The 16,312-nt window shown below is 50.4% G+C and overlaps 1 protein-coding gene across 1 annotated transcript; it reads left to right on the plus strand.

The window, feature by feature from the left end:
* The first annotated feature begins 12,811 nt into the window (after positions 1-12,811).
* LOC129582374 (adrenocorticotropic hormone receptor-like) lies at positions 12,812-13,867 on the plus strand. Its single transcript, XM_055473887.1, has one exon. The coding sequence runs from the start codon at positions 12,812-12,814 to the stop codon at positions 13,865-13,867; it is 1,056 nt and encodes a 351-aa protein (XP_055329862.1).
* The last annotated feature ends 2,445 nt before the right edge of the window (positions 13,868-16,312 follow it).

Genomic DNA, 16,312 nt, shown 5'->3' on the forward strand with positions numbered 1-16,312 from the left:
TCGGATAGTAGCGAAGATGAGGAGAACGCGGATAACATCGACTCCGACGATTCCATGCAACAAAAGGCAGCGGCACCTACGAAGGGATCCACACCGAAACGAGGCAGATCGCCGGTAAAACAAGTTTCGCCGACTCGATCAGCATCCCAGCCGACTAAGCTGCCAAGTCAACCGACGATTGAGAAACCACTTAGGTTCTCACCTCGGAATACCCCGACGAAACCGAAGAAAACCGAGGAAGAGATGGACACAACATCCCCATCGGAAGCGCGAGTCGGAATTACGGTCGAAACGTCACCACAAAGGGACGAACCGACCTCCATTCACTCCGGTCCACGTCTAACCATAGACGAGTCTCGAACGAACGAGTCGGTAAATGAGTCGGTCAACATACCGACCAAACGGAGTACGGTGAAGGAGAAACCACCTCAGGACTCGTCGCGGGAATTTCATGACGACCCGGCCTTACAACATGTAAAGGACCTAACGAGGTCGGAACAGGATGCCTGCATCGACATGGCATACCCGGAGGATAGGGAACTCTGGCATTCGCTGAGAATCCGACGTGCCAGTATAGTCGGAAATACCACGGAAGCTCGGCGTGACCACGACCGACTTACCGAGAAGATGGCCGACGTGATGAAACGAATGGGAGAACACTACCGAGCGGAAAGGAGTCGACCTAAAGCCCTACAAGAGGCTACGCCGACTCAGCGTAAAGTCACCGCTCCGGAACCCAAGTCGACTAAGAAGACGGTACAGCCATCCGTCGTTAAAATGAAAGTTCCCCTTCCGACCAGACAACCTTCCGTTCAGATCGACGACGATCAGGACATAAAGGTCATCAACTCGGCTAACTCCGCGAAATCCCACAAGGATAAACGGAAGGCCAAGAAGGAAGCAGCAAAACAGTCTGTCAAACTGCAACCGACGGAAGTTCAGAAGAAACCAGCCAAGTCAGAAGCCAAGGAGCCGGCTAAACCGAAGTCGGACTCCACGGTTAAGACGCCGAAGCCCAACCCGGCCAAGCGGCATAAGTCATCTGACGACTTGGACATTTCGGATGCCGGCCCACAAAGGACCGAGCAGAAAGAGAAGGCTCAGGAACCGCACGACAAGAAGGCGGTCGAACGGAAATTTAAAGAAGTCATGGAACGAACCGGCACAAAGCCGGCTAAGACTTCAGGAGATCGGCTACGAAACCCACCCAAACCGCCGACCCCGCCCGAACAACCTCAGCCTTCAACATCTAAACAACAATCGGACGACGAGCCCGATAAAACCTCGGACATTGAAGAAAAGGACTCAATCTCCGACCATGGAGAGGGCGATCCTTATGAAGGGTTTAAAGGTGACCTGAAGGAAATGTTTGACCACGGAGCGGACACTGATGAATCGCAGTGGCCAGCTCCAGACGACGTACGCGACCGTCTGCCGGACGAACAGCCGGCGGACCCGGTCGAAACATTAATCCGTACAGTCGGAGTGCACGTTGAAGTCGTCCGTAGCATTCGGAGCGCCAAGGAAAATGCCAAGGACATCTACCAGTCCCTGGTGCAAGACTTGTCAAATAACATACAAGTCGAAGGCGAAACCGGTAAGTGGTTAACGCATCAACTCATGATGCAGATCGTCGCCTGGACCCTTGATTATGGCTTAGCAGTCGCCGTTCACCGACAATGGGGGCGGATGGCTGAACTTATCCAACCGGACCTTATCAAGTCACTTAAAAGTGCAGCGGCGAGGAACGCGGATGACACACCGACTAGAATTGCACGGTGCATCGGATACATTCGGAACCCTCGCGGATCGAACTTGGTCCAAATTGCCCGTGTATATAACGTTATATACATGGACAAGAAGGGCAACATCGACGATATCATCAGCCATATTGAGGGCCGAATAGAAGAATTGGTCGCCGCACATACCCTCCAAACGACCAACGCAGAACGCGACGTCCCTGTTCGGTACACCGTGCCGAACTTTATACCGGAACAACATCGGCGTGAATTCAACCTCCGGATGTCCTATGTCAATACAGACAAGCCTCCGGCGGGCACGGAACCGACCGAAGAATACAGTGAATCCAACGAACAACCGTCGGATGATGCAGCCACTTTGCTGCATATAGCTCGTACGGCTGCACAGTCGTCACAAAGACGAGTTCAAGCCTTAACCCGACCTCGAGCACCGCACGAACCGACAACATATGTCGGCACGGCACCGGCTCCGGCGGGACGAGCAAGTACAGCTAAACCAACTCGGAGTGCGAAGGGACGGTTCATACCGAAGGACGTACAGTCACTTCCACCGTCATCGCCGATGGAGATTTCGCCGGAACCGGAAGACTCCACCCAACACAAGGAGGAAAGTCTAAGTCGACCAAGACAAAGTCGACTAAGCCGGCAAAGAAAAAGGAACCGAAGTCATCCGAGCTGATCTCGTCATCCGAGGAAGAAACCGATGACGATGACGACGACGACGAAGATTTCCAAACACCTGGAAATGGCTCGCCCAGGGACGACGACGACGACGACGACGACGGAAACGGTAAACCTCCACCACCGTCGAGCTCGGCACCCCAACAGCAGGCCGAACCGGAGATACCGGATAAACAACCCGAAGAGAAGGATAGCGGCGACAAGGCCGACGATTCCAAGAGTAACGAAGATGACGGCGGAGTATACGTCCCTCGCCAGTACGGTAAACGAGTACCACTGACGCCCGACTCCGACCACCAGCCACTTCGATCGGACTTTCACGAGGATATGATAGAAGTCCTACCAGACGACATCCCCCCATTGGTCAACGTTAGGCTGAAATACACCGGCATCAAATCGGCTTCGAAACCCAAGCCGAGCGTCTCAGAATACGACGCGGGATGGATGTATACATTCGCCGCTCTGAAGGCCTTGGCTACACGTGGGCCAAAATTTGCCACACCAAGAATCGCCTTCAAACTCCTCCAACACTGGAAGGTAGATGAGATGGGCGACTGGCGACAACTTAGCCAGAACAACGTACGACATTACTGCGACCTAGGATACCATGCAGGGAAGCTGATACGTACATATACCAGCGGGAAGCGGATGTACTACGAGTTCTTATTGGCTAAGAAAGACCCGGCTCCTTCAACATATGAAGGATGGATACACGCCATTGAAGCGTGCATGGAAATGCCCTGGCACCCCGACGGACTTACCCGCGGAGAAATACTTCACCAACTCATAGCGCGGTTTGAGTTCCAGTGGACATCAGCGGAACCGCAGTTGGTCGACCCTAAATACAAGGCTAAACCAGACACAGTTGCCGGACGGAAGAAGTACTCCCTGGATGACGAACTAGAATTCGTCATATCGAAGGCACTCCACCAACAACGATTTGCCACGAATACCGATAAAACCCAAGGCGGTCAACGGTTCATCGCCTTAAACCCGTCAACCCACCGCTACGGACATTTACCGAAGGAACGACCTACCTCGGCACAATCCACCGAGTTGGCCGATTCGCACCAAGCAAGTCGGCTTGAGTCGCCAGAAGTACCCACACGGGAATGAGGGAACGCAGAAAGCGTTGGGAGAGAGGCATAACCGACCTCCTTCCATTGACACCACATAGGCGTCATCGACCAACAGAATTCGACTTACCTCATTAGACGACCACAAAGGCGTCTTGGACCAGTTCGAGAACCGACCTGGCCCGACCGTAGTAATTATAGGGTGTAAATTATACGATGCAACCGAGAAACGGTTTGCTGACTTTTGTCTTGACAGACTCGCACGGAAGAACTCCGAACGGAAGCCTTTACGGTGGACTGCCAACAGTGCATGGATAACGCGACGAGGGACAACAACAGAATGCCCTGCGCGCTGTGCATTGTATCCTTTACGAACGAACGAATTTTCGGCACCGGAGCGCAACACCGAGCTCAGGCGGCGGCACTTTACCTAAACGTGGTCGCTGGCAACTTAAGCGCGTACCGGTACTTCGCCGGCAGAGAATACCTGATTAATCAACTGGAGTCATACGAACAGGATAACCTGGCCACAATCCAGCGACAACGAGCTCGCGACCCGAGATGGGAAGAAACTCGACCACCAGTCCTAACAAATAGGCTGTTCGAGTACCGCCAGATGCTGGACTTGCAGCGTCAACTTGAGGACCAGAAGAAGATAAAGGAGGTCGATAGGAAGATCGCCACAATGCGAGTCCATCCACCACCGACTGATTACGAACCAGAAATAAAGATTCGGGTACAGACACCCACACAGAGTCTCCCGACAGCCGGAGAACTGATCCCCACTATACGCGACGTCTTCGTCGGAGACCCACACCGACCAATGACGGGCACCTCGTTAACGATGATAATGAACATGCCGGACTATTAAATTACACTACTATTACAGTCACCTTCACACCGGCAACTCAGGAACAGTTGATGGCAATCCCACACAGGGCAACGCCAGTGGTCACGCAGGCCCGTCCAACTGTTTCTCAGCAGATCCCCCAACAAGGAACTCGGACCCAACCGACAGCTCAACAGCAGCAGCGCCGACCGAGCAAAAACCTTGCGGGACATGATCTTCGACATCGGATCGGCCCAGTTGATCTTCGAGACAGAATCGAAGCGCAACGAGCCGTTATCCATGAAGCGGGAAAGGAGCCAACTAGAGCTCCACCAGGAAAACGTACTGGATCGGGAGAAACAGGAATCGGACTTACGGTCGACTTAACAAATAAATCGAAACGTAACTTTGTCCCACCCGACCAGCAGCCGAAAGCCCAACAAGCGGAACCGCCGGCCGAAGTCCAAGCTGAACCAGCGGCTCAACAGGAGCAGATGGACGTTGATATAGCGGACCAGATGGCACAACTGCCACAAGTGGAAGTGCCGATCCGAGAAGACCCTCGCTATGATCGAGCTCGACAACAAGGAATCGAGGTCGTCATGCTACACCCCACCGAACGAACGAACCACATTATGAACGTCATGAATTACGAGGAACGTTACCGACCACAAATTTGGCGGATGGTAGAAAACCTTCGTCAATTCCTCGTCCGATCTGGATATCAGATGCTGTTCGAACAACACCAGTGGCAAGCCGACTTCAACATGAACGCGCACACAGCGCCGAATGTTGAACACCCGTACACCAGATCGAATGCGTTGCCGTCAATGACCGACCCGGTCTTGCTGAATGTACCATTGTACAGCCCGGACGGAACACGTGCGAGCCAACTAGGAGCTCGGGAATACTCCCATGACGAGTTGGAGAGTGTTGCCCAGTTCGTCATCACGGACGCACACCCAGCCTTTGTAATCACCGCGGCTCGGGCAGCACTGGATTTAACCCAGTATCTTCCGGAAGGAGAAGTCGACATGGCCCAGGACGGAGTCACGGCATTCCTGCGATTCATCTTCGCAGCTCGACTCGGCAATTACTTTTGCCATTACACCCTGTACGGACTGTACCACAACGAAGCGATACCAGCGGCTGTGGAAACCCTCGTGGCCCAACTTGGCACACCGATGAGAAGTGTTATCCTGACTGTCTGGATGCGCGACTTGCTGTACACCCACGAACGGTATGCGACAAAGTACGCCTTTCGTGAGGACCACATAGATCCCAGCGACGACGCGACCAGATTTATCAGCTGGTATCGACAGGAGAAAACTTTGCCCAGTGGATTTAACTCGTCGCCCTACGAACCTTGGATGTCGGATGACATAGCACCCGGCGCACGACCGTACGCGCTGCGGCTCCGCAAACAAGCGGCCAGGGAATCGAGGAAGGGCAGAGCGGAGCGCCCAGGCCAGGAAACAGATGAGACTGACGAGATGTCTCAACGGAGCGGCCCGGCGACTTGTAAACCAAAGGACCCAACCATCCGGCCACATAACCGACCTGGCCCGGACGACGATGAAGAAGAAGATTACTTCGGCGGCGATAAACCCGTCGAAGTCCCACTCAGTTAAGGTCGAGTTCCTACACTGGAACTCGATCCCCCATTGGAATAACTTCAAGGACTCATTGCCGAGAAACGGCATGGTCGAGAACCGACCTTCCGACTGAGAAACAGTCTAGCTGAGAAACAGCGCCGTCGAGAACCGACTACGGAATGGACACTTTTCTTCAGTTCTTTTCACGGAAACCGCACAACCATGTACACAGCGGATGTCAACGACGACTTTGCCAAAATGCTGACTACACAAGTCAGCCGGATTCTTCGGTTTGACCCGGATACGAGTGGTTAGACCTGACAAGCCGGCCGTTTCCACCGCTCCGGTACGTCTTCCGAGGAATCCCCTGGATAGAACTGGGCAAACCGACCCCAGTTCCCCAGCACGGCAAGAACAGATCGTAACTACATCTGCTAACATAGCAGACCGTTAACCACGTTCTGCGACCATCGGAGCCAACAGAAGCCCCAATCCGCGTTACATGGAGCCGACCGATAGTTACATGGTACAGATCACGCCATTAACCACGACCGGCTATGAAGATTACTCCGGCCAACCTCGGAACCGGGTAGCCGAGCAGCCTTCACCATTGTAAACGGCGGAATCCTCGGCCGAGTTGCCAACAGCGCAGGAATACTCGGATTTGACTATGCGTACTTGAGCCGACCACAAAGGCCGACTTTGCACTTTCCCCATAACTTGGAGACATTGCGGACATAGCTGCATCAGCCGACCACACAGGTCGGTTGTGCAAGCCGACTACACAAGTCGGCTTTGGAAACGATAGCCAGATTGACTAACGAGAAATCGACATCATGGCCGACCACACAGGTCGACCATGGCGACCAACAGAAGTCGACCACGGAGAATGGACGAAAGCAGGCAGTAGCCATGTGGTAATCCAACCGGATTCTCCGTTTGAATCCAGACCTACAGGCTCTGTACCTGGAGATCAACCGCAGTCTCCCCCGGACGAAATCGGGTAAACCAGCCGATTCACCGGTGACCACGACTACGCGCGTCTCTGAACGTGCTGCCATTCCCTGAAGAGGAACAGCGACGGTGATTTGGATACTGGTGTACCAACGACTCCGCCGCGACCTGCTTCCCCATGTCTCCAATGGAACATCCTAGGCGGACCGAGTTAGAATACTTGATCTTCACCCCCCTAACGAACCCCGATGACGATGACCACCTGCCCGCAACAATACCGGCCAGTCGGTCTTCGTCAGCGACAAAGAAAAATTTCCCCGCGGACGTGAGTTGTCTACCCCCAACAGAAGCGGCTAGGCGTCACAGGTTCGCGGCAAAACAAAATGGAAGAATCGGATCTGACGACCTCAGGGACTTGCATGTGCATGAATTTTGAACCAAAGAGCTCGCCTTGTCAACCGGGGCCACAAAGACCCTTAGTGTTGCGAGCGAGCGCAGTGCTTGACGAAACGCCAGTCAATCGGCTAACAGACGCCAAGGAAACTCTACCTCGCAAGACTCGGCGACCAAGAAGCAAGTTATTCGGATTGACCGACCTCAACAGTAGCTCGGATCCGACCTGGAGTTCACGTCAGAAATCACAGAAGGAACGGAGTTGTGCTGCCGAACATCCTTCTGCCCGTCCGAACTGACCGTAGGATGTCCTGACACCAAGGACCCGGCCAACTGTAGCCGAACGCACAGAACTCCTAAAATGAAGTTGACAACCACCAGATGGAGGTCGGAAGTAAGCGACAACAGCTCGGAAAACCAACTAGAAGTACGAAATCGACCTCTCAGTGGAAGAACTTACATTCCCGGCGGATAGACACAAAGTTTATCCGACCTGGGGAAGTCGGAAAATAACCGACCTCCGAACTCGGATATGGATATCCGACCTCAAGCCGAGGTCGGAACCGACCGCATAGAAGTCGGGAGGGTACGACAACAAGTCGGTAAAGGCATTTAGAAGTCGAGAACCGACCTCCTAACGGAAAAATCCGACCTTCGGACGGATGGAAACATAGTTCATCCGACCTCCCGAAGTCGACCATAACCGACCACATGTCGGAAGTCGGCAACTTAGTCAACATGACGGAAGAAGAACGACAACTATCTGCAGTGGACGAATTCGACTTGAAGGAACTTGTTTAGCCCCACATGGGCATGTCATTGCAGGTTAACCCTAGTCGACCACCGGCAGATAGGACGACCGACCTCGACAAAAGGTCGGATAACAACGGAACAAATCGGAGGGAAGTCGACTTGATACTTCCGCCGAAGAAACTTATGGATTCCGAGCGGACCTTCGAGACAGTTCGACTCGGATAGCTCCAAACCAGGCTCGTGGTAGCAGATTGAACGGTTGTAACCGACCACTTTTGAACGGAACTGCTGTACATGACGACCACACAGGCCGCATGACTCACATACAGCTTTTTCCGACCTGCACTTTAGCAATTCGGAACATAGCCGAATTCCCCCTAGCCGCCGGTTGACTTACCGGTCGGCCGACCTTGGTCAAACCGACCTCGGTTCTATTCCCCATTCAGAGAGGATGCCTCGGCATTTGCAACCGCAACAGTGCCTCTCTACCTCTGACGGACGGATACGAGTCGGAAGTAAGTGTTTAACCGTGCTTATCCGACCTCGGTGAATGCAACCGGTTACGAAGGGTAACTTGGGAACTGATGCCCCGGACCCAGCCTTACCGGATGAAAGTGGACAGGAGACCCCGTGGAGACTCAACTGCCCCGTGGACGTCATCCTAGTCGGAATAGGACCCCGGACAGATTTTTGCATTTTTTTAGCATTTCTCCTAACAAACGGAATTGTATTTTTCTAGTTCGATCTCTTTAACAGATCTGTTTTGTAACCCCTTTGCTCACTGGAATTGTGATTAAACTTTATTTCATACTTTCTTTCGCGCTGTATACAACTTTCATCACACTTTTCTTTCACATTGTTCTCCGTTGCCAACAGAAGCAAGAAGCCAGCCAACAGAAGCACCACCGGTCCAACGAAACGCCCGAGCGGCTTCCGGATTTTTCGGCCGTGAGTGGCTTCCACTCATGGGTTCGGAAGTGAAGAAGGGACGGTCGACCAGACACCGGACTCCCACTGCCAGAGGACGCGTACCAGCGACCCCACATTGGGTCCGACTGGAGAGTTGTGCGGTACTGGTGCGGTACCGAGTCGGAGCATCCTTCGCAGGAGCTCGGATTCCCGCCCAGAGGCATGTCAGAGGCCCACGACTGCGCCTGGTGCGTACGGCCCACCATGGACGTACTTGCACTCATGCTTGCCGTTATCGCCTCTCTCGCTGTACGTACGTGTGCTGCTGCACTGCACTCATATCCGCTGAAGCGGATATACGCGGCGCACACACTGAGCATACTTGCTCTCTCGTCCCTCTCTCGCAGTATGACTCAGCGTTCATACGCTCGCGTTGGAATGAGTCCAGTCTGCGCATCATCACACAGCTGATGGCACACAGCACGTGCTTGCCGCCAGTTGCTTCTTTCACGCCTTGGCGAACGCTCAAGAGCTTTTCTAGCATTCACCTGCTTAGCCATCAGTGCTTTGTTCTTGCATTCCTGCTATTACGCAGCATTGTTCCCTTTATTTGTACAATAAAGCACACTCGTGATCTCCTCGCGCTTGCCTGTTACATCATTAATCACGTAGCCAGTTATTGATAATGTTTCGTCAAACAGAGCAACGCGGAGAACAAGGCCAATCCATATTTAGAAAATGTCCGAAATGCGAAAAATGTCGAATTATTGCGCCATTAAAGCGCATTTCTGCTCGAATTGCGGCAATTTAATACTTGTATAGGAACACACTACAGTGTGTTCCTCTTGCTGTCCTGAACATTGTTTGCTGGTTTTTGTGCACCATTTGCGAACCATTGACCGACTGGCGTGGTTTTTTTGTCTTACGTACTGTACGTTGCAAGTTGCAACTGTTAATCAAACGTCTGTCATCTTTAATTGAACCATTCCATGCAAGTCTGTGTTCGTGCAACACTTGGCGTATTTATGGGAAATCACTTTGCTTAATTTATTCACCGTTCTCAACAGTTTATGCACAATCATGAAGGGCAATCGTCAACTTGAACCGCGTTTCCCTACCGTGCGGTATTTGTTGATGATGACGTCCAGAATTTACAGTGCTACGCTGCGGAATGTATCCCGGTATTTACCGAAAATCTGCAGAAACGCTTAAAAAAGCTTAAAGCAGCACGCTCATTAAATTCTGCTTGGGTAATGCACGGTGGGGTAAATTACGCTTGGGTAGTCCTTCATACACAACGACAAGATATTTGATTACGCTCTCTGGGTAAATTTGCGGTGGAAGGGAAAAAGTCCCAGCAACTTAATAGTTTGAGTTTGGAATTAACGGGAGCGGCGAAGCGTCAGCGGTAGGACGTCGCCGATAGCTATTTGTGTCTACCAGCACTGCTGCTTGTGGAGGCGTGCCTGGATTCCATCGACCGGCAAGACTGTAGGGGCACATGCCATCTGTTTGAAAGGATCCGGACTTCCGCTGAACTGTGCAGCAAAGTGCTGTTTCCTGGGCGGCAACGTGTGCTTTCTTGGCGACCGGCTACGCGGCGTACAGTTGCATCTTGCACGAGCCACCGTGCGTGCAATATTCAATGATTACTGGGCGCACCGTGGCTCATTTACGGCTGCACGCAGTAGTTAGGAATTATACCAGACGCGGTGTAATCAGCAGTACATTTACTGACAACATTAGTTTCCGATGCCAACACAACATGCAGACGGGAAAATTGCAGACTCATAATTGTCAGACAGTCTTTCAGAGTTCCCGTTACTCTATTTCTGAATTTTGGTCAGTCAGGCGGAATCGTCTTCGTGCCTTTTAAATGTGCAAATTGCTAGGCCACAAGTTATGCATTAACGTACTCGTAACTGGCTGCTGCCGGAATCCTTTAGTGCTTAATCAAACGAGAATTGGATAATGCACAGAAAGTCACCGGTATTCAGCGTATCTCAGTCGAATGCGCTCATTTTAATCACCCGGAAAATTTTCCTAGGAACTTTGTATGGACGAATAATTCTATTTTGAAGTCTAGCCTATGCTCGTAATGATTTGGTTTACGAAGATTGAACTTTTCAAGTGCAACAACGCCTCATTTTAGACCAGTTGGAAGCAACAGCGGTAATAACGACATAACATTTATTTTGACGAGAACCGTTTATTTTTTTATTAAGTCATCGAAAAGCTGAAATTATTTAGAATTTTTATCTTGTAGCATTTATTACCTAATTTTACAGAAATTATTTTACTTTACGTATTTAAATTATTTTACCTTTACTTTAGTTTCTTCAGGAATTATTTTACGAAAGCTCAGAAATGCTTGAATTTCTAGCTTCGATAATGCTACGTTACTGTGAAGGAAGATCGAAGGAGGATAAAATTTCCCATTCGTTTCATCCGAAAACGCTTGCAAACAGGATCTTTTTCAATTCGGCAGAGACAATAATCGTTATGGTTTTTGACCCTGTCTTCAATCGAATAGTGTCAAAGTTTCACCGGTATGATTTACCATCTGCCTACTGAGCCAGCTTGAATGGCAAACTGACAGTTCTCAGCAGAAGAGAAGCAGCAGTTTTCCGATCACTCTGTTTGGAGTGGGAAGTTTGCAACCATACAATATTCTTTGATTCATCCATAGTTCGTCGACAGTTCCTGGCAATTTTTCCGGTGATTAAAATTAGCGCATTCAATTGACATATACATCCATATCTGAAGAGGCACCGAAGATTTCCTGTGTCAATCAAATTACGTTAATGCATGACTTATTGCCTAATTATTGCACATTTAAATGGTTTGCAGACTGCTCCGCTTGGCTAACCGGAACTCTGCTTAGCTAACCGGAATTCGGAAGTGGAACTAAGGAGTGTCTGACAAGTTTCAGTCTGTAATTTTTCACTGTGCATTTTATGTTGGCATCGCAAACACATTGTCAGTAAACGTACCGCAAACTATGGCGCGTTCAAATATTATTGATTATTGCACGCGCGGTAGCACATTTACTGCAGCACGCACTGAAACGCCAATTCTTGTAAATTGCCGACTACAGGCAAGAAAAGATCCAGTGTGTCCCGCGTTTATGAAAAATGCTCATGTGCAGTGCGTAATAAGTGAGCCTATGGAAGCCAAAGGTCAAAATCTCCCTATTTATCACGGACTTTCAAACACGCACAGTTGTATGCTGTAAGACTGATTTTCCTTAATGATGTCTCAAAGACGATGATTCTCTATTTTCTCGACATTGATATCATCGATCCTTCTGCTTGTTCCGCATTTATAGACCAACGATGCATAATATATCGAACCAACTGCCGCATTCTTGACCTTGACTATCCCCAAGGGAGTTAAACGTAACAAGTCAGTAATCACACGAATCTGGAGAGTTAAAACTAGAGCAATTTTGAAACAGGTGTTGTTTATGGCTTCTTTCAGTGTGACTCATATCTGTACATCCGGTGCAGGGATCGGCTTTTGTTGCACTTCATAAGGATATGAATCCGTCGGGACTTATACATGTAAGTGGAACGGGAAAGTGGAAACGGTTGCAGTTCTTATGGCTCCTTCAGTTAACCTTTACGAAAACATTGGGTGAATTCTCTTATGTGTTTGTCAAGCGGAAATTATTCCGTGGAATGTAGGATATGCTCATTAATCGACTTCGTATCCATTAAAGGCTCTCTGAGCACTGGCCCTTTTGCTTTACCCATCTCACTCGAAACAGTTGGATTATTTGGCGCAAGTGCCGTATTCATTTTTAATCCCCAAGAGTAAAAACCTTATATTCGTATGTAGCGGTTTTGGGCATTGACTATCATGGATTCAAACGCGACAATAACCCATAATCTCTCGGCCACCAACCATTCGGACTCCCGGCCTTTTTCACTGCCGTTCAATGTCTCCTTGGATGGCGGCACCTTCAGCACCGGAATATTGGTCGTTGGGCTCAACACCCTGGCGGTGCTGGTGACCCTGACCCAGGCATCGCTGCGGACACCCTTCAACATGTACATTGTCGCCATACTGTGCAGTAATGTGGCGTTAGGATGTCTGGACCGGGCACTGGACATCGCGGAGCGTGAGTACGGGGCAGTGAGGCTGGGTCATTCCCTGTGCACCATCCACCTGTATGCCATCTACGTCATATCCCCGCTGGTGTACAACTTCCACTGGCTGGTTACATTGAATCGCGTCTGGGCACTCTTCGGACCCATCTCCTACCGTGCCCGTCATAATCGGACCATCGCCGGCATTCTCTGCGGCGCCGTGATGGTCTACGTGCATAGTTTCATGCTGCCGCTGCTGATTCGCGATCGTCTGTACTATCGTCTCCCGTTGGAGGGAGGCTGTCGGCTAAATAACGGCCACCAACCGGCTCTCGCTGCGTTGACGACTTTTCTGATCTATGACGTACCCAAAGTGGGCATTCCGGTCGTCTTCCCCTTCTTACTGTGGAAGATGTACTCGCGACGACGAGCAATCAGACCGGTGGCTAATCCAGCGGCACCAGCACCCACTCGACCGGAAGGCGGACGACCCTTTACGCTGCTGACGTTATACACCGGCAGTACTTTGTTTTGCTGGTGGCCCATGATGTGCTGCAATATTATTCTCACCTACAGTCCAAATACTAAACTGCACCCCGCCCTGTATCGAACCGCGGCCAGTGTCTACATCGTCCAGACGGTCCTAGATCCGTTGATGTTCATCCTGACCCTCGGTAACATACGCAGCTGTTGGCGCCGCCTCTGCAAAACAAAAATTAACAACCAAGGCATGCTGGTCAGGATTTCGGCAGGCAGAGAATGCGCCGCCGCCAGGAATACCAGAGAGAATCCCAACGCGATTCCCAATGTTGCCATCGTGGCTTAGTGTCTACTACAATCGCATCCGTATTCCCCAATTGGCCTCTGATTCTCGCATGGGTTAATCAGAATTTGGATGATCTTTTAATTTGGACCGTCTGGTGCGGAACCCATCGAGTGACTTACGACTTTAGTTTCGGCATGTACAGAGTATGTTGACTCTTTTATGACGGACGTGATTAATTGGATTACCAGGTGTTCACAGTCCGACGGAGCGATCTGCAAAGACTGCCGCATCCATGATACCCATCTGCAGGCAGTTGTCGCGCGGCACGCCTTCATCGTCCCGTCACCAGAGCGGACAGAGCTAGAACTGAGGGATCTCTGTGGAAACGGTCTCGTTCATCCGAAGCCACTCAAACGATCGTTGTTGGCGGAGTCGATTGATAACTGAATGGCGCAAGATGCCATGGAGGACGACGAGCGGACTGAAGACCTGACTCTCACGGTGCGTTGCTGTGATATATGTAGAAGTTCTAGATTTATTGAATCTTGCAAGATCGTAACTGACCGCAGAAACTCAAGGAATACAACTGACAGAACCATACGTTGCTAGGTACACTACAGTTGCTCTTAGTTTTGTGTCAAAGGTCACGCTTTGCACTGATTGTCCGAAGTGTATTAGGCTACAGGGATACGTTTGGCCAAAACCGTCCAGTTTCTAAATGGAGTTCTTATAGTCGGCTTTTGGGCATAGTGTAGCCACCAACGTTTCAGTGTAACGACGAACTGCTTTTGATGATATTTATTTTCCAGTTTTGGTGCGAATCCAGCTTAGATTGCCTGTCGATTGTAAAAAAACTTGTTATTCCGTCAGAAAAATTGGCCTGCGAATATCTCTGCCACTGTTTCGATGAATTTACAGGAAAACGTAAATTAAGGAAACGTTTTCTACAACAGGAGGGCAGCTCCTGTAGCGAGACCGTTAAAATATCATCTACATGTCGAACATGAATTTATTCTTCTCTATCTTCTTAGCTATTCTGATTGTGGTTAGGGTTGCTTAGGCTTTTGTCAGGTTTCATGGGTTTTCTTTAGTTTCTCAGTCAACTTCGCCCAGTTTTTAAAGAATTCATGCTTTATCGTCGCAAAAACACTTTGTTCAAATATTTTATCAGACGAGCACAACATTCAGCCATACATACTATGAATCAGAGCGAACCAAGATTTCTCCATTTTGTGAAACCTACGAAACCCAAGGGTGGATCTCCGATTCGAAGCGAATCTCCCAATGGTATAGTCGCTCACCCGCACGAGGCGGCTGTGCGCAGTGGCCATGCCTAGAGATACGGTACGCGCACATTAATGCCGTAGTATAAGCCAGTCTGCACAACACGCAATGACCTGCGCTTCTGCAGTTTGGGTTGCTAGGCGTGTTATGACATCACTGCTAGTAAGTTGAAGATGTTTCGGGTGACCCGTGAGCAAGCAGACCTGTCAGCAGACAGCTTGCAGGTTTTATGCCTGCTATGCGTTTCTCACGCGGATGTGAAAGCGCGCCTGGTGTTTTTAGAGTGGCTGGCTGAGAAGTGGTGTAGAGCCAGTTGTAAATAAAAGCGCCGTCTGTTTGCCGATATATTGTATAAGGCAAGGAGCGTAAAAATACCAACTTCTGCTTCATAAATTCAATACTGGATTGTTTTTTGATTCTTATCAAAATAACATACAACCGAACGCATATTTCTTGACAATTCAATATGAAACTCTGTCGCTGAAAGAGTGCATAGACATCGCGCTTCCGGTTTTTGCCGAGTGCACTTTTACACGATGAAATCAACCGCTATCATCATGCTCTGGGCCACCGCCGTGCTGCTCTTGGCACAGCGCAGTCTGTTAACACACCATGGAATCTGGGCATGCCACAATCAACGCGGGGAACGGCGCAATCTGGGAGTGAAACGGACAAGAACCCAGTGGCAAGAAGGTAATGCCGAATTATAATCAAGCGGGCGAGCGAAGCGAGCCCGCGTTTCTAATTCAAGACATGTTGAGGGTTCGATGTAACGGAAGTGACAGTGACCTTTGGGTCGCCGAGTGACCTTTGGGTCGCCACCGATTTTCGTCGTGATTCCTATACAGTTTGATGTGCTGAGTCGAACTGAAGTACTCGGCGACCTCGAACCCGGGTCCCCGAGGTCGCCACCACGATATGTACCATATATGTACAGTTTGACGTGCTGAGTCCAACTAAAGTACTCGGGGACCTCGAACCCGGGTCCCCGAGGTCGCCAAAACGATATGTCCTACAAATGCACAGTTTGCCCTGCCGAGTCGAACTGAAGTACTCGGGGGCCTCGAACCCGGGTCCCCGAGGTCGCCAAAACGATATGTTTTACAAATGCACAGCTTGACCTGCCGAGTCGAACTGAAGTACTCGGGGACCTCGGCCCGGGTCCCCAAGGTCGCCAAAACTATATGTACTACAAATGCACAGTTTGACCAGCCGAGTCGA

This window comes from Paramacrobiotus metropolitanus, unplaced genomic scaffold (assembly GCF_019649055.1).
Source record: "Paramacrobiotus metropolitanus isolate TYO unplaced genomic scaffold, Prichtersi_v1.0 Parri_scaffold0000007, whole genome shotgun sequence".
Lineage (NCBI taxonomy): Eukaryota > Metazoa > Tardigrada > Eutardigrada > Parachela > Macrobiotidae > Paramacrobiotus > Paramacrobiotus metropolitanus.

Coding starts and splice junctions, on each gene's coding strand:
- LOC129582374 (XM_055473887.1), top strand. CDS start 12,812: ATGGATTCAAACGCGACAATAACCCATAATCTCTCGGCCACCAACCAT.